Source organism: Perissodus microlepis, chromosome 1, assembly GCF_051167445.1.
Source record: "Perissodus microlepis isolate ML-2025 ecotype Zambia chromosome 1, ASM5116744v1, whole genome shotgun sequence".
Taxonomy (NCBI): domain Eukaryota; kingdom Metazoa; phylum Chordata; class Actinopteri; order Cichliformes; family Cichlidae; genus Perissodus; species Perissodus microlepis.
In genome coordinates, this window is record NC_140461.1 from 30,053,378 (window position 1) to 30,075,298 (window position 21,921).

Genomic DNA, 21,921 nt, shown 5'->3' on the forward strand with positions numbered 1-21,921 from the left:
TTAACCAAATTGTGGCGGTTATTTTTCATAGTTTATGGTGCAAACTGAGCAGTGTTTTGAGATAAAAATGATAGAGCCATGCTACGACTCTATGAGAAGAATTAAGTGCACATGTGTTGCCTAACACGGACCAGAAGGACATTGGCTGGAGTAGATTTGAAAGGTGAACACATTCGCCATCAAGTGGTAAGCAGATCACATTACAGAGGAAGTGAGATGGAGCTGGCTGAAGGATGCGAGGCTCAATGGGCCAACAGTAAACAGAGGAAACTTTATTTTTAACGCTCAGTGTCATGGAAGAAAAGGTTATGCAAGACGTGGTAAATATTTATCTGCCTCTCTGGGAAAACAGAGCACATAACTTCTATTTCTTTGAATTAATAGTCAAACTGTGATCTCGATTTTGGTGACTAGATGCGTGCTTCAACATGCTTGATTTTTTTATTTTTGAAGTGACAGTTTCACAATTAATTGCGATACTACCAAAAGTAGAGTGTTTTCTTAGCCTCTCTTAAGTGTTCATCCACAAGACCGATGGCTCCATCAAGTGGCAAAAAACAAGGGGAGCTTATGACAACACAGCCATACAGATGGCCTTTAATTAACTTCAAATTCAGCATACTGCTTATTACATTGATATTGCTCTAAAGCGTGTTTTATTGTGTAAATAAAACACGGATCACGTGTATGACATGTACAAATAAACCAACATTTCTATCAGTTTCCAAATGTTTAATGTAAAAGACAAAACAAAACAGGTTTTGGTGACACGGGTGAAAAGAAAGTTATTATTTTGCTCATTTGTCCTTTTCCTTCTGCTCCTTCTCCTTTTTGTCTTTCTCAGCCTTCGCCTCTTCGGCCTCGTGGCGCTTGATGAGTTCCTCCACTTCTTTCTGTTTCAGCACTTTTATTTTCGTCTTCCCATCTTCCCGTGTCAGGGTGGCAATCTCCACTGAAACAGTCGGTGCGAAACAGGGTTTTATTATCGTATACTGTTGGCAACAAGGCAGGACCCAATTTTGGTCCACTGATAGTAAATGGAAATAACAGTAAGAAAGTCCTTTTGTGCCTCACCTTTCTCTGCCGACAGCTTGCTGACATCCATTGTTTTGTTGAGGACTTTGACAGCCAAAGCCAGAGCAGAGGACAGAGTCATCTCTCCCTCTTTGTAGTCCTGCTTCAGCATGGATACGGCAGCCTGAAGCAAAAGAAGTGAACGTGTCAAACGCCACAAAAACAGTGTATTAACAAAAAAATATGTGTATACATGTGTCACTTAGGCCTCTAGAATTTCACTAGAAAAAGACACAAACATTTAGAATATCCATTACTGTATGGGTTTAATCAAACCCAAGACAATAAAAAAAGAAAGAAAGAAAATAAAAATCAGAGAAACGAAGGTAAATAAAGGATTACCACGAGCTTCTGGGATTTAAGATTACAATCTGGTTTGCTTCCCAACTACCTGGTGTATGTAATGAGATCATTTCACAGATTTTCATTATCAGAGTATTTTCGGGCTTACAGCGCTGTTGTTTCCAATGCAGGTTGCCTTCCAGCCTCCATAGTTGCCACTGGGGTCGCTTTGGTACAACTGGAAGCCGTAATGCTTGTCCCAGCCCATGTAGAGGAGAGAAACACCAAATGGCCTCTTACCTGTCAAGACAAACCACACAGCTATTAAAAAATGCTAAAATACATCCTTTGTGTTTTAAGCAGAGAGGAGAGCTTCACAGATATCAGGTTTGACAAAAAAAAGGATAAAAGTCAGTGTTATGAAGAGACATTTAAAACTACAGATGTTCCTGGCAACAAATTTACTAGTCACTTAAATGACAGAAAAAAAAAAATCTCACTAGTTGACTAGTCTCGAATACAAAACACACTGAGAAAACACTGAAAACTGCATGCACGTTAATGGACGTAGATAAATATTTGGTGTATTTTAGTAGCTAGAAGAAACTGTTAATTGCGTTTCTTGTTCATCAAATCATGTTTTAAATGTTGCTGTTATGTGTGTCACTTTGTATCATGGATGTATAACACTGCAAAAACACAAAGTGTCAGATTAGTTTGAACATGCAAACTTTCTGTATGGAGTTTGCATGTTCTCCCCGTGTTTGCGTGGGTTCCCTCCAGGTACTCCGGCTTCCTCCCACAATCCAAAGACATGCACTTATTGGGGATAGGTTAATTGATTAATCTAAATTGCCCATAGTTGTGAATGTTGGAGTGAATTTGAGTGCGAATGATTTTCTGTGTGTTAGCCCGCCTCTCGCCCTATGACAGCTGGGATAGGCTCCAGCGCCCCCCGCAACCCTGAAAAGGATAAGCGGATGAATGGATGTTTAACTAACTAGTGTTTCTGGTGTTAGAGCAAGAGCAAGGGCAGCAGTGTTTAAATGTCTAGTTGACCAGTCAAGCACATTCCCATTTAAAACACTTTAAATGTAAGGACTGACAATAAGTTGAGGAGATTTGCCATGGTGAGCAATGTAAAAGGCTGTGAGCATTAAAACAGACAGTGCATCTTACCTCCAAACTGTGTGTAAGCTTGCTTAATGTCACACAGAGCTGTGACCAGCTGCTCACAGGGTATTGGCTCCTGGTACTGCAATAAATACCTAAGAAGAATTCAAACTGGTTAGTGGTTGGTGTAAATGAGAGAAATGGTTAGAAACTACAGACACGTTTAAGGCTGTAATCTCAAACTTCAGATCACCAACTATTTAACACATTTTGTGATAAAATAACTCAAGTAATAAGATTGATTTTGAAAGTGCACCAGTTTACACATATTTAGGCTTTTCTTTATTTATGCGTATGAAAACAACTGCTGGTGGTGGTTATATCAGCCTGCATTCACCATCATCTCTTTGTTTCTAATTACAACCATAAATGTGTCTCCTTCTGAAACTCACCTCTGTGCAATTAGCCGCAGCTCATTTGTCAGTACATTAGCATCTGATGTGATCCCAGCAACGCTGCAGGCCATGTCTCTGAAAATGTGACCACAAACGCAATGTTAACCAAAAAAACAAAATGAATGACTTCATTTTGAAGGTAAGAATCTAGTGATGCTCACTTACTCATTGAGTTTGTAGATCTTCTCAGAGAAGAAAACCTCATCGAGCAGTTTGTGGATGTTGCGTCTCTCTGCTGCCAACAGCACCCCGTCATTTGCTAGGATACCCAGACACGTTCCAGCGTGACCGATTGCTTCCATTGCGTACTCCACCTGATACAGGCGTCCTGTAAATTACAGTCGGGTTTTTAGATGAACAATATTGAAAAAACAAACCCCTTTAAGACCAGTTTTTGGAAAACAGTGGCTATATAAAATACTAAAGAAAAAATACTTTTACAACAGTTTCACTATGTATAAGAGCTCACAGGTAGCCCCTTAAGTAAAATACTAAACTCAAATTATTCATGCGTTGACCCAGAGTGTTTATTTCTAGGGCGTTGTACTAGGCTCATTAAATCACATGCTCCTGCTTTAAGTACTAGTCATGAGTTTGTGAATTTTGATAGCTTGTATTTGAAGTTCATAGAGGGATAAAAATAACAAAAACTCATGAGATTGTAATAAAATGTAATTATAGAATGATAGTATTAGGCCTCTTGTGTTGGATTATTTTGACCAGTATTTGGTTACAAAGTCTTAGATAAGAAATAAAACATACCCTCTGGAGAAAATATGGTTGTCCGGGAATCATATCTGCGAGACTAAACAATAACAACAACACAAAATCAATGCCTATACTAGTTGAGAAAACAAACAAGTAACATTTTGAGATTTTTAAAAAGTAAAACAGCTACGTACCATTTTCTCAAGTCGCTGGCAATATCCTGAAAAGGTAAAAAGAGCAGCAGTTACAGACAGGCGTAAGCTGCAGAAGACAAGACCCACACAACGATGCCTTTTTAAAATTGACACAAGACGTATCTGAATTCAGAGATAAAGAAAGTGAACATATATTTAGCTAAAGTCAGAAACCAAAATAGGTGCTAAAAATTTCTGAGACTGGTTTACAAAAACAACGCGTGCTTTAATAAGCCCATGGCAGCTAGTCGGCTAACTGGTGCAGCAGAATGAATCTGCAATATCTCAGCATGCTAGCTAGCATGCTAACGAGCTAGTTCATAACAAACGAAGTCGCCAAGCTGCTCCACGACAAAAGGAAGTAAAGAAGTAAAATTATGCTAGAATAACAAGTACTGTAGTGACTATATAGTAATTGTGTATTATTTACCTCGGGTGAACGAGTCTAAGTTGGCGTACTTCTGCCCAGGATGAGAGGTCCACTACTTTCAGTTTGCCGTTTCCTCACAAACACCGGCGTACCGCGTCAGTGAAGTAGCCGCTCAGCAGCGCCACCTCTCAGTGGGAGGACCGATCAGTCTGTAACACAGTGCACAGCTCACTGATGTACTTGAACACCTCCTAATGGCACGTTTAAAAATGACAACTTTACTGAAGCAAAAGTACATCCTCCTCCTTCTTTCATCTGCTCCCTCTAGGGGTAGACACAGCGGATAAACTGCCTCCTCTGTCACACCAACCCTTTGCATGTGGGTTGCATGTCCTCCTGTGAGGAATTTCTCTGTTTTTCCTGCCTGGCAGCTCTATTTTTAACATTCCTAGTCCAATACACCCACTGTCACTCCTCTGCACATATCCAGGCCATCTCAGCCTTGCCTCTCTAACTTTGTCCCCAAACTGCTCAACCTGAGCTGACCGTCTGGTGTACTCATTTCTAATCCTGTCCATTCTGGTCACTCCCAGTGAAAAACGTAAACTTTGCCATCTCTTTTTTGTCAGCAACACTGTTTCGCAGGTCTCAGTACAATCTTGTAAACATCCCCTTTCACTTTTGCTGCCATGTTTTTCTCACAAATAATCAGTCTTGTTCAGAAGCAAAAATACTAAATGACTTCTGAGCCATGTCACATGACACAGTTTAGAGTCATAACGTCATTAGGTATGTTTTTACATGTTGTGGGTCATTGTTGTCATTGAGTTGAACTATTCTTCTGTTTTCAGTTATACTCAGTAAGCTGTTAGAAAGAAAGAAAGAAAGAAAGAAAGAAAGACTTTCTTTCTTTCTATTTATTTAGATTGTAAATATTTACTTTTATTAATTTGGTAAAAATCAATGGAACACCAAGATTATAATATCCTTGGGAACATATTTTATACCATGGATGGTCAATAAATTAAACCAAGTCGCGTTCACTATAATAAACGCTACTTAAACTAATATCAGAAACCGGGCCCTGATAAAGTATATATTCAAAACAGAACTCGGGTAACTTACCTTTTCTTGCCTCTTGAACTTGCTGAAATACATTTACTACTCCAGCTCTGGTGGTGCGCGACAGTAACGAGACAGCTGAAATATCCGGAAGCGTAAAGTAAAAGAAAGCGAAGAAGACACGTTGCATGTGATTGGCTGTTTGAACAGCATGGCGTTTGAATGGGAGCAGGAAGATCTCGGAGAGTTAGCCGACTAGCTTGGAAGTTAGCCAACTCCGTGTTTTCTTGTCTTTCACCCACGCCAGCTTTAGTTACACATTCCCAGTCGTTTGTTGACGCGATGTTTCATGCTCGACTTACACTAAGCAGATGACTCTGAAATAAACATATGTCCGAATAGGTAAGTAGTCACGAAGCTAGTTAACGTTCAACCAATGCTAACATCGTTTACCCCGGGGCTAGCACGGCTTAAGCTAAAATATGTTAGCTAACAACGCTAAACCAGTAGGTGGCAACTGGCACGTTTTGTGAAGCTCGTGGCTTGCTCAGTGTGTTAGTTGCTATATTAGGTTTACGTGTTGTTTTCAGCTGAAACACTGGCGCTTCAGTTGACTCCACGTTTACTCGGGAACGCGGTGTCCTCTGATACCGGGGTCAGCTATATTCTGCTATAATGTGTACATATATAATCAGACATTTGTAAGAGCATGGCAGTACAGTTTTTACTTAAGACACTTATTTCTTTAGAAACAGCCTTTTAGCTTTGATTTGCTAGTGTCAGCATGACCCTTGAACTCATTCGTAGATAACTGGATGTAAGTTAAACATTACTGCTCAAGGAGAAGTAACAACCAGTTTTGTATTAAAGGCATTTCGTAATATATTTAGGTAATATTAGGAATGGCAAAATGGTACAAGATCACCTAAATTGGAGAGGATATTATTGCATCCAGGAGGATTTTCATCAAGTTTCTGCACTTGCCCTTCAACTCCAGAATACAGTGTCTAAAAGAGTTTCAGAACACAAAATGTTTGCCAGTTTTTCATTTTGAATATAAAAAAAAACACGCAGTTTCTTTTAGCTGCCACTTTAAAGACAGTTCTGTTTTCTTTCTTTTTTTTTCTCTGTGTGTTAGACAAGAATCCATCTGATGAGGGGGCACCTACAGCTGTCAGGATGCAGCAGAAAAGGAACATCCAGATCATCGAATGGGAGGACCTCGACAAAAAGAAGTTCTACTCCTTCGGGTTGTTCATGACTATGACAATCCGGGCCACAGTCTACCCGGCCACTCTGATCCGGACTCGACTACAAGTGCAGAAGGGCAAGTCACTCTATGGCGGCACCTTCGATGCTTTCTTCAAGATCCTGCGGGTGGAGGGTGTACGGGGCCTGTATCGTGGCTTCATGGTCAACACCTTCACCCTCATCTCAGGCCAAGCGTACATAACCACCTATGAGCTGGTGAGGAAGTACGTTTCGCAGTATTCAGAGGACAACACCGTCAAGTCACTGGTGGCAGGGGGCTCGGCCTCCCTGGTCGCTCAGAGCATCACTGTTCCCATTGACGTCATATCTCAGCAGCTGATGATGCAGGGCCAAGGGCAGCACCTCACACGCTTTCGGCTTGACTCAAACACTGAGACTGGAAAGCCAAAGAAAGTGTTTGGCCAAACCAGGAACATTATTGCTCAGATTTTTGCTGCTGATGGGTTCAGGGGTTTCTACAGGGGATATGTGGCTTCTTTACTCACCTATATACCGAACAGTGCTGTGTGGTGGCCTTTCTATCACTTTTATGCTGGTAAGCGGAAGCTGTAGTGCAGTTTCTTGACTTTGAGGCTGTGAGTCTATCTTATCTTTTGTGTTTTCATTGTTTTAGTAAATTTGTAGTGTGAATGAATGCTTCATGGCCTCAACATGTGATTAATAACATATCTGCATGTGTAATGTTCTGCAGAGCAACTCTCTAAACTGGCTCCCAGCGACTGTCCTCATCTGATCTTACAAGCCATGGCTGGACCACTAGCTGCTGCTACTGCCTCTACTGTCACCAATCCAATGGATGTGGTCAGAGCCCGAGTCCAGGTAAGCTATTATATTTCTCACCAAATACAAATGTTGGAAGTATAGACTGTAATATAAAGGAAAACTGTTTCCTGTCAAATGGCCAACAGGTGGTGGCACCTTTGGTTGCAAAAAGAAGTCTGTGTGAAAATGACCCTTCCTATTCTTTATCACCAGCAGGATTGCCTGTGCTTCCAGCTTTGCATATCCATTTTTAAATGCTGGTAGAAATGCAACCAAATAAGTTAGAGCATTATTTTTTTTGCATATAAAACTCCAGGAGTTGTGCTTATATCCTGCCTTCAGCATGTCCCAGACCGCTGTTTCCTTCTGCTAATGTCAATCACGTGAAAAGCATGTGCAACAACAAAAACATTATAATGCAGATGCAGGTGTTTTATCAATATGATCAGCTGTTCACAGCGCTTCCTGTGCCGCAATATATATCACCACGTTTTCATCATAAACTGTTAAATGTTTTCATGAGCGCCATTAACTGCGAAAACAAAAAGATGTAATTCCTCTCCCCCTTTTTTCCCTCTCCAAGGCTTATCACAGCTTCACTTGTGTTATTAAAAAGTCACGTTTGACTTTTGTGCCTTAGAAGTTTGAATGCACTTTTGGAAATGGTCTATGTTGATGTGCATGCATACTTTTTGCATATTGGCCACAATATACATTTATTTTCATTTTTGCTGCAGGTTATAGCAAGAGTACCTCAAAATGAAGTTATGAATAATGTGTTTAAAAAAACATTTTAAGCTTTTTGGTGGTCTGTTGCACTTTTAAGCAATTTATTTAGTCTCTCTGGACTTATTGCAAACATATGATTAAAATTTGGGATATAGAGGTTATATTTATGTATAGCAAGTTGAATGTGTTGCAAAAAATGGCACTAAAGTCAAAGTTAGCTTTATCTTCAAAAACCATATGTACAGATTATACACAGGAATTTTAAATTGCAGCGCTCCCACGGCCCTCAGTGTTACACTAAACAAACATAAACATTTTATATACACAACAGAGTCCAACACAATCCACTTGTTTGAAGTCAAGAGTTCATGTGCATAAGTCAACTGCACATTTCTATGTGAAGCTTGCATGTTCCCTCTGTGCTTATGTGGCCTTCTTGCCCACATGGCTGCCTTGCCACAGTCCAAAAACACCCATGCTAGCATAAATAGTAGTTATAAATTGGCTGTAAGTGTAAATGTGAAGAGTTGTCTGGGTGTGTGTTACAGTTGAATCCTTGTAGAGTCTGTGATGTAACGTACACATGTGGCCGAGGCTGTTACCAGCATTCATACCTGTGCGTGTTAACCACCTTGTAATTATGTCCAGGTGTCTTATATGCGATGGCAGCCTTAACCCTTTAAAGCCGGTCGGAGCGGACATTTGCGTAACTATTTTTAAATCCCGGTAGCACTGCAACCACGTAAGCTAGCGCAATAATTTTTTTTGCATATGAAACCGGAGGAGTTGTACTTACATCTTATGCCATCAGCTTGTCCTAGGTCACAGTTTCCTTCCACATATAGCTTTGCAAAAACTGCATAAAAAGCACCTGCAGCAACAAAAACATAATATTCCAGAAACGCGCTTTGCCGATCCGATCAGCTGTTTGTAACACTTCCTACGTCCATCAGCGTGAACTATCACATGTCCGGCATGACCTGCCCGAAACCGGAAGTGACGTCATTTTGCGGAAATGTAGTTTTTTACCATCGTGGCCTTATGAGCCTATACTTGTGTTTTTAAAAGTTATGTTTGACTTTATGACTTTCTGTGTCGTTTCTGGGATGCTGAGGACTCATATTGCACTGCTGGAAATATTTTATTTTGATGCACATGCTGTTTTTTTGCAAATTTGCACTATAATATATTTTTTCGTTTTTCCTGCAGTATATGAAAATTGGTGTATCTCAAAAATAAAACTATGAAGACACTTAAAATAAATTTCCTTTGGTGGGAAACTAGTTTGTGCAACTTTTTTGTATTTACAGTTTTGAGGGATAAGCCTCTTAAATTTCTCTAACTAGAAATATATGTTAAAAAATCAAAAACGATTTAAAATTTTTTTTGTAGTTTATTGCACTTTTTTGCAATTTATGTAATTACTATGCACTTAATGCAGACATATTATTAAAATTTGGGCTATAATGGTTGTATTGATGTATAGCAACTTGAAATGCTCCAAAAAATGGCTCCACAGCATGTAAAAATATACTATAAGCTCTGGCGGACTTGGTTCTATGGTAGGTCTTAAAGGGTTAATAGAAACAAATCTATAAAGTCATTATAAATAATGCTGTGATTATTAGTCTCTATACTGAGGTGGGGATGGTTCTCTCACTGATAAACTGAAGAACTGCAGAGAAAATGTAGCCAGAAATGCACAGGAGGGATCGAAAGTACAGAAAAGGCCGATTACACTGGTTGCTCCATCGATGTGACGTGTAGTTGCATTTCCAGAGAGGTGCATGTCATGTCGGGTTATGCCATGGGTGATAGTGTAGAGTTTCAGAGGTGTTTGTGGTTATGACATACCTACAGTGATGTTTCAATGCAGAAGTCAAAATCAGCTATTAACCCAGTGACAAATTGGCAACCTGTCCGAGGCGTCCTCCCCCTCCACCACCCTTTAATGGATGGTCTCATTTGAGTCTAACATGATCAGGAAATGTAATTTATTTATTTAGGATCGGTGCTATTCTTCTTTAAGTTCTCTCTAAACCATAGATGATCTGGTAGCCCTTACTTCAAGACCAGGTCCAGCTTGTAAAACAAACAAACAAACAAAAAAACATGACCAAAGAGTAAAACTTTATTTTGACAATGACTCACAATTTTTTCTTCTTTTTTTTTTTTTTTTTTGAACTAACTCGCAGTTTCTCCCTTAAAGCATAAATATTACATTACTAAACGAAAATAAGGAAATGTTTGCCATTACTGACTAGATTAAACACATTACCCAGCCCTACTCTTAGCTGTGATGTTTGTGTGGTTCTAAATGGTAATGGGATTTGTATGTGTTTAGGTTGAAGGGAGGAACTCCATCATTGAGACGTTCAGGGAGCTGATCAAAGAGGAGGGCTTCTGGGGATTGACCAAAGGACTGTCTGCACGCATCATTTCATCCACACCCACCGCCATCGTCATGGTGGTTGGCTATGAGACACTAAAGAAACTGAGTTTGCGACCAGAGCTGGTGGATTCAAGACACTGGTAGAAGATATCTGGAGAGACAATATAAGGACCAGTTTGTTGTGCCATTTGTAGCCCTCAACCCTAATTTAGACTTTGTGTGTAAGTACTGAGTGAAAAAGGATTTGCTTTAATTGCATTTAACAGCCGTGGGGTCAAAATGGAGTAATTTAAATTCACACTATGAATTCTAATCTTCAAACTTCAAACCAACTTAACATGAATTACCTGGCTATTAAGAATATTAACCAGGTTTACAGTTTTTATGTGTTGCCGATTAACAGAACCTGCTGCTGTTTGGTACGAATTAAAGGGGTGATGCCATTTTGTTTCAGTAATCGCGAGGGCATGGAAGATAATGCAGCCTAATGGGACTTACTTTATATATTTACTTTATATATTTGATCCTCATATGTGTTGGCATTTTGGTGATTGAAAGTCTTGTTTGAGGACCTTTGCTGTGGAGAGTTGATTGCTGACAGTTATTATGTTTGATCATTTGTGAGAGTAACCATATGGTTACTGTAGTAACCTGTGTTTGTGCTCTTCTAAAAAAAAAAAGCCAAGAAGTGTTTTGATGATGGTCTGGATGAAGTTCATTTAACTGGCGATGACGCATTCACATCAGCAGTAAATAAATCTTTCCCAAGTGTTTGTGTCCTTATGTTCACCAGACTGGCTTTTATCTCCGTTTGAAGTTCCTTTTTCTTGGCCTTTTTTTTTTTGTTGTTGTTGTTTTTTTAAAACCTGCCTTTTTAATGCGAATGCTTTTTAAAGCTGTGTGCATCAGCCAGGTTGCATTCAAACATTTCACTTTAGAATCTACAATGTGACAGATTTTTAGTTTGATTCAAAGTCATCATGCAATTGACACGATCCAAAACATGGTGCATATACCGTATGTTTTATTTACACTTTTTACTGACTTTACTGAGGGGTTTTATTAGCAGTGTCGAAAATATCACTGTGATCAAGCTGGTTAGTAAAAGGCTCATTTAGTGTTTTGTTATCTAACGGGAAGGCGACTACAAGTGAAATCTTTCCATTATGCTCGGGCTGTGACTCTAACCTGGTTGTGAACTAACTGCTGTTTTGCTATTGTGACAGTATATGTGCAATAATGTGAATGCTTTGTCCATTTCAGCACAATGTATTTGTATGTTTCCTCTAAGCTGTGTGAATTTTAAAAAGACCTAAATTATTATTATTATTTTTTCAGATTTATTTTCTTTTGGGGAATGTGGTGACTAAAATTTGCTTAAGAGGAGTAATTTTGGGCTCACATAGATGTTTTTAGTTGCACTTTATGGAAGGTAGTCAATTACAAAACAAAACATTTATTTTAAATAATCTGAAATGGTCAGATTGTAGAAAGGATTCTAAGACAGGAGAAGGTAACGTGTCTAAAAGTTTAGGTGGAGCCATAACTGTCCATGTGTTACACGTACGTCTGCTGTGTTGGAATAACTCACGGGATCCCAGTTGGACTTTGGAATGAACTAAAACTAAGACTCCATATGGATGAGCTGGGAATTAATCCAAAATGGTTTTTTAAGATTAATACTTTTTCCCCCATTTTCATTTGTGCAGCCTCGAGTGACTAATGAAAGTGATATATTTTTGTCTTTTACTGTAAATCTAAACCTGATTATGTCACACAGAATACACCTGGGTTCATATCATGTGTCAGTGTGTCTTCAGGTATTTGTTCAATAAAACATAAGAGCTATAAAAACTATAAAAAGGAGTCTGTCAGTTATTATAGTTTTATATTATAGTTGTTTCTACTTGAATCTTTGACTTTGCTTTTAATCCAGTAGTTTCCATATTGGTTTTTTTTGTTTCCGTTCAGTTTTTATTTATTTCCAGTTTAATTTTTGATTCGTTTCAGTGTTGGCTTTAGTGTTGTTATTGTTTTTTATCTTAGTTATTCAAGGAAATAATCTCACTGAGATTAAAATCTTTTTAATTATTATTGTATTGAGGGTGCATGTCAAAAGTATGTCAATATTGTGCATTCCTGTGTACAGTCCTCGGGGAGTTCAACGTGCAGATAAGAGGGTCTGATGGGACAATTTGTTTCCTTGATGTTCACCTAACCGTAGGGCATCCATAGATCTTATCCAAGGTGACGCTCTGGCACCAAAGGTCATATCTCATTATGTTAGTTAGATAATGAGATGAAAGGATCTACTTTGCAAAGTCCACTGGGTTTAAATGGTGTTATTCCCAATAGAATAGCTTTGCAAATATTTTAGTGTGAAGACTGGAATCCTTGTTACCATAATAATAAAAGTGTTAGTGTACAGTCACACGTCCTCAGTTCTTCAGAAAGGTCACTGGAGACCTACACGACTGAAAAACCCTGACTCTTTAAGATCAGATTAAACAGATTGCAGCACCAACGCAACTGACACGTACGTTAAAAAGCTCAATTTGCATGAGCTGGACAACAGATGGCAAAAGGCAATGCTCTTACAGCGTACACTCTTCCCTCTGAGCCTGTCACACATCCTCCAACTGTCTCTCTATGCCAAACAAAACGTTCACTTTCCCTTTTGAAAATAAAGCCACCCAGAGACCAACGGACAAATCTACTGATGAATGAAACAAACAAGGAGGCCGAGTGAAGACGGCAGAGGCCTCCTTTGAGCTGACACTTCCTGGTGGGATGACAGAGTGCTCCCTGTTCTGAGCTATACATTAATTATCAAGCCATGTCTGGGAGGCATTTTGTCAAAAAGATTGATGAGGGGCCGTCAGACGGAGAACAAATCTGACTTGGCCGAGGTTAAAGGGAGGGCCCCTCATTCTCATGGGATGTATTGGTGGAAGCTGGGTGAGGGTGTGTGGTGCACTGAAAGCATCCACATGAGCGTGGTATTGAAAAGACGATTACACAAGAAAGTTGTTTGATATGTGAAAAGAGGGCAAATAGTGACCACAAAGGAGTTTTATTACATAAGTCTATGTCTCATCTTCAGCGAAAGTGATGAGATGATGATGTGTTCATTGTGTGTCTGGATGGAAATTTCATCTTTAGAAGACCGCTGTAATTTTTTCTCCTCTCCACCTTATACTGTAAAGTGATTCCTTTGCAGCCTAACAAACAGAAGGGAGACATGAGATGGGGGTCCTAATTCAATCAGTCCTCATTTCAAGCAAAAATAAAGGTCATGCAACGGATTGTGACACACTGCAAGGGAACTCCACGTAGGTGTTAAAATTTGGGAAACAGTGTCTTCATATGGACAGCTTTTATTGTCTTGTAACAAATCCAGAAAACAACTTATAACGCACCACGTTCACCTCCGTAGAGGTGGAAACCCCTCCAACTACTCAAAAACTAACCAAAAACATGATTTCTGCTACTTCAAACACATCCTTTAAAATTGGATTTGCTATTCAGTACATGATAGCGCTCTTTGTTTAATCAGCTCTGAGAAATTTAGCGAAAAAGATTTGAATTTATTTCCACTGCAGATGAGATGAGACCTGAAAACCTTGAAACTAAACAGCAGTTTGAGGTCATGAAAAGAATTCTCTAATCAGAACAAACCATCAGAGATATGTGTGTGTGTGTGTCTAGGTGTATAAATGTGTCTGTTGAGGGGGAGAGGAGGCAGAGGTCGAGGGGGTTTGGTCTGCCATGAGGGATCATTACACATAGGGAGGAGAAAGGGAGGGAGCACCTAGACAGACGGAGAGAAGCGGAGAGAGAAAGCCTGAAGAAAGGCAGCAGAGGAGACAGAAGAAAGGAGGCGTTCGGCTGACACACAATCAAAACCGCACAAAATGCAGAATTTCACAGGCACCTGGAAAATGAAAAGCAGCGAGAACTTCGACGAGCTTCTCAAAGCTTTGGGTGAGGACAAATTACTCTTTCTTACCTTAAGGTGTGAGTTTATTCAAAGGTTTTTTTCAAACATAACTGAAAATGCAGTATTCTAGTTAGTGGGTTATTATCTTTTATTACCCCAATTAAATTGAAATGCATTACTTTGAAATAAAGGCAAGTTCAGTGAAATTGTGGTTTATAAATGTAAAAAAACAAAAAGCTACAACAAAAGGCTGTTTAAATTGATACAAATATAAGTCATTTGCTAATCCACATATGCCTAATTTTAGTCTGGTACTTGCTGTTTATTTTTTTAATAGGAAAATATAGTGACAGGAGACAAATTTAACACTGGAACAAACACCGCACTTAAGCTCTAGTGGTGCACTTGAGTGGAAACAGACTGAAGTATTCTGTCATCTGACTGTTTGCACTTCAACAGATCTGGTAAATGGTTTTTCCACTAATTTGAAAGACAGAATCTATCACGTATTGCAGGACAGCTAAACAAATCAAATAAGCCTTCCTCCATGTCATCACATTGGTACTGCACTCTCAAAATTGACAACATCTGGTGATAAAAATCTCAGTTGTACACGCTGAACGCTCCAATTATTAAATTATTAAACCATCAAGTTTAGACTCTAACATCTTCTCCCGACAGCTAAAAGGTGATGACTTTTCGTTTGACTGAGATAGATGGGACAGGCATCTTCTACCTTTACTTTGAAACATGAGCTCAGATATTTTTCTTACCATCTTTTTGGCCCTAGAGGGGAGCAGAAAAAATGTAAGGTGACAAGTCAACACCAGACAATAGAATATAGAGAAAGCAGTAAGAAGTAGATATCTGAAATGTATTCATTTAGTCCTCTACAGGCTCATTAACACACTTTAATGTATGTATATATCAGTGGCATGGGGTGACTTCTAAACAAAGGCAAGCAGGGACAATAAAGCAGATATGCAAGGACAGAGATCACTTTCACTTTGCTTTAATAGATGCTCTCCTTGCTTGCCTAGATGGAACACCACTGTTATGTGCTGTAGTTGTGCAGAGAGTGTAACCATGTTTTTATAGGTACAATCATACTACAGTTATGTTTTCTTTTTCGAAAAGAGGACAGCTGCGAACAAAACAAAAAAGTAAATAAAACCACTTGGTACCAAATAGAGTTTTAGACCGTCAGTGTCATGAGGGATTCTGTCAAAGATGGACCTTTCTGCCTGGTTCTCTTTCTTAAGGCCTGTTTTACAGTTAAAACCTAGTTTTTCAGGTTAAAAAGAACACTAGGTTAGAACTATGTAGGGGTGTGGTATTTAGATTTAATAGTTAAATGTAGAGGATAGAAGACCTGAAAAAGTTATATTGAAAACCAGGTTTTACAAATTACTGGACAACAAAAGCATAAAAAAACAAACAAATTGGCAAATAAGATGAATCTCAAACACAGAGAGAAAACATAGAGCACACAACGAAAACCTGACAGAGGCTACAGCAAAAACACACTAAAGTAAACACACAAAATGAGGGAAAAGTAATAAGAGATGGTGAACTTAGACACTAACAATGGTGGGAAAAGAGCAAAGGAGGGAAATAAGAAACAGAAAACCACAGGAGGATCTAAACTACAAAACAAAAAGAAAGAAAAGACCTGGACCAAACTCACACAGGCAATGAAAACCAGACAAAAGGCAGCACAGAAGGTACTTAAAAAATAAACAATTGAGAATTACAACTAAAGATTAAAATAAAAAAAATAATTAAAGAAGCAACATTCAAAAACTCAAACGAATAAATAACAGAACCATGAATTATACAAAGACCATGGCACTGATTGGCAGTTTCTTCACTGACACTGATTTCAGTGAAGGTCATCACAAAGATAGCCAACCAAAAAGCCTGTGTGTGCCCCTCCCCCTACACACAGAGTGGAGCAGGCAGAGGAGGACTTCCTTGGAGGACTTGTATGACTGGCTGTGGAGATAGGTGAGCCACAAAGTGCCTCATTGGGAAATTGGTGCATGCTTTCAGGTGTAAATGCCATGCTGAGGAAGGTAGCCGTGGCAGCCGCATCCAAGCCCCATGTGGAGATAAGACAGAACGGAGAGCACTTCTACATCAAGACTTCAACCACAGTGCGCACCACGGAGATCAACTTCTGTATTGGCGAGGAGTTTAATGAGGAGACAGTGGATGGCAGAAAGTGTAAGGTACGTGAATTGACCTGTCAAAATTTGAACTCTGAAATGTACCTATGCTGAAGCTATGGATGCTGGGGAAAACAAACAAACTGCAAAGCCTTAAAAGTGGCAGGAAGTAGTAAAAAAAAAATGAGACATTAGTGTGACAGACAGAGATAAACAACCCTCACATCTGTGCTAACAGCCAGGTGAAGCCAAAGTGATGAAATACAGGAAACTCATTAAAATTATGCTTTTCGACAGAGTTTGGCCACTTGGGAAACAGAAAACAAGATTTACAGCAAACAGACTCTTCTGAGCGGGAACGGCCCAAAGACCTTCTGGAGCCGAGAACTCAAAGGGGATGAACTGATATTGGTGAGCAATTTTTAAGTTTATACTCTAACTTGAAATGTGGTGACAGTGTGTGCAGCTGTAGAGTATAGGGAATGCATTATATTATGGGCATTTGTCTTTTTTGAGATGATCACATTTGTTTTTCATTGTAGAAGAAAATTAAATTTCTGTGAAATTGTGGCTCCCAAACTTTCACCGTCAAGAAGGATTATCAACATTCGAGGCTGAAATCCCTCAGCAGATTAATGAACAGATGTTTGGATGTATTGCAAAGTGGGACGGGGTTTCAGATTTGGAGGTCTTTATTCACATGGGTGCTTTAAAAATCAAAACCACAGTTCAAATAGCTCAGCAAAGCATTTTCTTAAAGGAATAGTTTACCATTTTGAGAGTTTTTTCACAAGAGTTAGAAGGTTAATATTTACCTCTATCACAGACTGTATATGAAAATGCAGTTGTAAAAAACTAAGTACACTCTTGCTGCTTCCATAGGATTTCGGAGGGAAAGTAGCAGTCAGATTCTACTAATCAAATGAGCATGATTGGCTAAATATTAGCAAGTGTGAGCACTTCTATGAAAGCAGAAATTTGGCATTATGGTTTTTGTATTGCTTTTGCATGAAAGGGTTGCCAGGTGAAAGCCTCTTCTCTCTTCTGGAACAATGTCCATTGGACAAATAAAAAAAGTGGAGTTGTTTGGCCATGATCCACAGCGCCACATTTGGTAAAACTCAAACCCTCAAAAACTCATAAACACACTTAACTGTCAAGCACAGTGGTGGAGGGGTGATGATCTGGGCACCTTATAGTCCCAGAGTGGACCATGAACTCCTCTCTGTACCAAAGTATTCTAGAGTCAAAGAGGATATGAGGTGGCCAGACTTTACCTTTGGTCCTTTTTGATACCATGCTGTATATAATTGGCTTTTGCGTTGATTAGAATAAACAAATCATCCAAAGCTGTTAGCTCTGACTTTGGGGACTACCAAAAAGTCCAACAGATCAATCTGTTAATAGTAAAAACAATTAGTAGCTCTATTATGAAAATCAGTATATACAGTTAACAATAGTATCAATCTTTTTATTCAGCTCTCAGAAAGTAGTCATTTTCCACAGAAAAACAGAGCAGAAGCCCAAACCGGGCAGATGGTCAAGGGAGTTCATAAATGGGTGGTGACACCAGATGTGCAATTTTTTACCAGTTTTCTAAAATACTGTGTAGTTCATGGGAAATGTCTTTAAGAGCCCATGGTTAGTTGGAGAAATCATCCATTCCTCATTTTCCCTTTAGAAGGGTGTGTCTTTAAGACATCCCATTATAATGATGCATGACTAATGATGTATGTGCATCAAGGACAAAACAAAAGCCACCCAGAACGGTTTACTTAAAACCAAAACTGTTCTTTTCTTCTTCCTTTCAGATAGATACAAATAATCATTTGTTAGATTCTGAAGCAACAGCGATTTGGACAACCTGCAGGAAAACTTACTGTATATTTCAAAGGGGCAAATTAAGATTTCGCTGCCATACGTTCGCTGTTGCATTCTATCAGAAACACTTCTCCCTCCCGTCCCTGGCAATCTGAAATCACTAACACAAAGCAGTTTTCCTGTAAACATCTGGTCCTGGGGTTTATTGGCCAGATGGACAACAAAGCTGTGTCCAGTTTGGCTTTGATGGAGAGCTCCTCTTTACTGGCTGTGACTCTGCAGAGTGGCAATCATGAAAACCTTTGAGATGGCCTGCTATTTGGATTGAATGCAGGTTTTCAAAGGCGTAACAAAAAGCTTTGAATGGGCCAAGTCTGTTTTTATTCAAGATGAGGGCGTGCATGTCTGTCCACGTTGGATTGATGGACTGTAACCTAATAGGCATGTGGGAATGAATCACTGGAGAAAAATGTGATTTTTCAAAGAAAAGATCATGACTTTATGTGTGATACCGGTGGGAAGGGGGAGATCAGACAGATTCCCTGCTGTCAGTAACTTAAGCAAAACGCCTACATATTTCATCTCAGCTAATGGATTGTTTAGATGTGAAGATCTGATGTTGGAGCAGATAATAATGAAAGATAAAACAGACTGTAAAATAAAACCTACAATATGAATTGGGCTATGAGCTCAGTGGCTGTAACCACACATTATTATTATTATAGATAAATCTACAATATGAATACAGGCAGAATTGTCCATATAAGGTATGCTCTCTCAATTATACTGAGTGTCAGTATATTGTGAATGCACATTTGTTCTGCCTACAGCTACAGCTTTGGAAACACAGGGATTACTTGTACACACATGGGCAGAACAGAAGTCGATCCCATTTAAAGGTGTGTATATTTCTGGGCGTTTTAAAGGGAACGATAAAGACAAATATTGAACAAATGGCGCTAAATTCAGTGTCGCTCCTTCAAAGCAGCCTTTAGAGTCTATAGTTAAATAATTATGAAACAATCCAGCTCCTGCTTTGCACACTCACGTAATTTCCTCAAGGGCCAGCGGTCTGGGGTACAGCTGCAGAGGACTGTTTAGTCAAGAAATCAATGAGTTTGAAGCAATAACATTGCATTTTGGCTTTGCCCCGTGAGGCTGTCATTTCTGTCAGACAAATCGTCCTTACATCTGGTGGCTCCAGCTTCCTTAATGTGAATATTTACTTTTGTGTCAGCAATGATTCTCTTTGACTTTTGGAGTATTTGCCAGACGGAAAGAGATTTGAAGACGTCACATCAATAAGAAGCAGATCAATCAGACATTGTAAATATTTCATGCTTTTAATCCTTCACATCCATTTATTTTCCTCTTATCTCATTGAATTCATTAAATTAACACTTGAGCCTTTTTTTAAATTTCTTTTTTCCAAATAAGGGAAAAGGTCAAAACCCTCCTCTGCTGCCCATCAGAAAACATGAAGCTCATTTTGTGGACAACTAAAAGCAACCACATCCCATCTTGTACTTCACAGAGGATTGATCCTTTTAGTGTAAACACACAAAATACCCCAACAACATACACATGAGGCTGACTTAAAGCGCCGTGCAGCAGATGAGGAAATGAGGCTCTAGGCGAGAGATGGATGAAAGTGGAGCTTAATGAAGACTCCATGTGGTGGCTCATTGCGTTTACTGTCATCTAATATGAGTGGACTATAATCAGGGCAGTCTAGTGTAAAATGCAGATGGGGGAAAATGCTCAAAAATGGAAAAGGTCTTTTACTGGTGTGAGGAACCTCACGTATGTCCTCTTATTTCACTTCAAAGCCAATAAATATTGATTAGGAAAGATGAATAGAGTCTTGCATCGACTCATTTGTGATGGTTTAGGAGCTGGGAGAAACTGCAAGGCTGTCTGGTGGGGGGTTCCGGATCTGTATGTGTCCTCATGTGGGTTAATTGGTCTCATTGATCACGCTGTGGAGAAGTGCCAATGAACCCCGGTGTTACCTCCATTAATGTCTCCCTCGACATCACGCCACGCGCCAGATGGAGTCGCCTCGGCTTCATTTTTCACAGCTCTGCTTCTTCGCCGTCCTGCCACACAGCTTTGCCTGGGATATTGATGATGTGTAGTGCTGCAGTTGGCCATAATGTTACGCCCCAGGGACTCCCATAAATCACTGGGCTTTGTCACGCACAGGCACACGCCCCTACAGCCAATATCAACCGCCCCAACGCCCACCCTCTATTCTGATATCAGTGTTTGTGCATCTGTCTCTTTTAGCAAAATATCAAAATAAAAATGATGCCATAGATGTGCGGCAGAGGATGAGCACTTTGACGATGAAATATAGTTACTACACAATACGCAGCTAAGAGTAAAAGAGAAAAGAAATAATAATCAAACAACACTTCATCGAAGTGACTTACTCCTGCCTGACATTAGAGTACATTGATTAGAAGACAGGGTTTTCTTTCCAGTAATGAGCCACACTGATAGAGAAAGCTGAAGGTCCTGTCATATTACACTGCACTTTCATTCAGATACAGTTCTGAAGAAGGGCTTTATTTGCTGTTTTTTTTAGATGATAAGTGGGCTGTAAAAAGCACCGTGTATTAAAGGAGAGCTGATTTTATTTTGATGTGTCCTCAAATTTAGAAACAAAATCTAATTTTGCTTTTTAAATCTTGTTTCAGATCTTTGGAGCCGATGATGTGATCTGCACACGGATCTACGTACGCGCATAGGAGAGGACCACGATTGTCCAAATTCAAAGTTTGCTCAGCAAATAGTCTGTCAGTGTGAGAAATTGCCAGTAACCTGTTTTCAATAGCATCTTACGTTTTTGTGCAAGTCTCTATCTTAGCAGGATATTAGACGTTAGTTCTACCGCCATTTTTTGTATATATTTTTTGTTTTTAGCGAAGTGAACGTTCAGTATGATTTCTTTTATACAAAAAAGAGCAGCAGCAGTAGGCCACACAGTAAATACTACAGGGAAAATGTAATGAAGAACTTGCTAGTGTCAAAACTTTCCCTCAATAAATTTTTTAAAACAATATTCAAGGAGCACACTGAATTCTTGGGGGGCATAATTTAGTCAGTAATTGCTTTAAAAGCGAGGTCAGCATGAACACCCTCGGGTTCTGTGGATGAGAGTCGCTTTAGACAGAGAATATACACTCACGACCACTTCATTAGGTACACCTTGCTAGTGTGCTCAAAAAAATATACAATAAAATACTCCCATCACACCACCAGCAACAGCCTGAATTGTTGATTGGAGGCAGAATGGAGCCATGCTTTCACGTTATTTACAATGGATTCCAACCCAGCCATTGAGACTCATCCGACCAGGCGACATTTTTCCCAATCTTTTATTGTCTAGTTTTGACAAGCTCATGCAAATGTTTGCCTCAGTTCCTCTTCTGGAAGGCAGCAGTAACTAACCACTTGTTACAGGAAAGGTATGCAGAACAGCATCTCTGAATGCACAACACATTCAGCCTTGGAGCAGATGGGCTACAGCAGCAGCAGACCACACTGGGCATCACCCCCATCAGCTTGTAGCCG

At 39.5% G+C, this 21,921-nt stretch overlaps 3 protein-coding genes across 3 annotated transcripts; 2 read left to right on the forward strand and 1 right to left on the reverse strand.

The window, feature by feature from the left end:
- Positions 1-251: 251 nt before the first annotated feature.
- Positions 252-4,390, reverse strand: psma4 (proteasome 20S subunit alpha 4). The gene is made up of 9 exons (XM_084944788.1): positions 4,257-4,390; positions 3,827-3,852; positions 3,687-3,729; positions 3,090-3,252; positions 2,922-2,999; positions 2,536-2,624; positions 1,526-1,656; positions 1,075-1,198; positions 252-952 (listed from the first exon to the last, which is right to left on the reverse strand). The coding sequence occupies exons 2-9, from the start codon at positions 3,827-3,829 to the stop codon at positions 798-800; spliced, it is 786 nt and encodes a 261-aa protein (XP_084800914.1). The 5' UTR covers positions 3,830-3,852; positions 4,257-4,390; the 3' UTR covers positions 252-797.
- A 1,029-nt stretch (positions 4,391-5,419) lies between these two features.
- Positions 5,420-12,270, forward strand: LOC146394058 (solute carrier family 25 member 44-like). The gene is made up of 4 exons (XM_084944676.1): positions 5,420-5,660; positions 6,397-7,065; positions 7,222-7,349; positions 10,366-12,270. Exons 2-4 carry the CDS (start codon positions 6,438-6,440, stop codon positions 10,555-10,557), a joined length of 948 nt encoding a protein of 315 aa, XP_084800802.1. The 5' UTR covers positions 5,420-5,660; positions 6,397-6,437; the 3' UTR covers positions 10,558-12,270.
- Positions 12,271-14,179: 1,909 nt separating this feature from the next.
- crabp1a (cellular retinoic acid binding protein 1a) lies at positions 14,180-21,409 on the forward strand. Its single transcript, XM_084945274.1, has 4 exons — positions 14,180-14,397; positions 16,406-16,584; positions 16,819-16,932; positions 21,045-21,409. Exons 1-4 carry the CDS (start codon positions 14,328-14,330, stop codon positions 21,093-21,095), a joined length of 414 nt encoding a protein of 137 aa, XP_084801400.1. The 5' UTR covers positions 14,180-14,327; the 3' UTR covers positions 21,096-21,409.
- Positions 21,410-21,921: the final 512 nt, after the last annotated feature.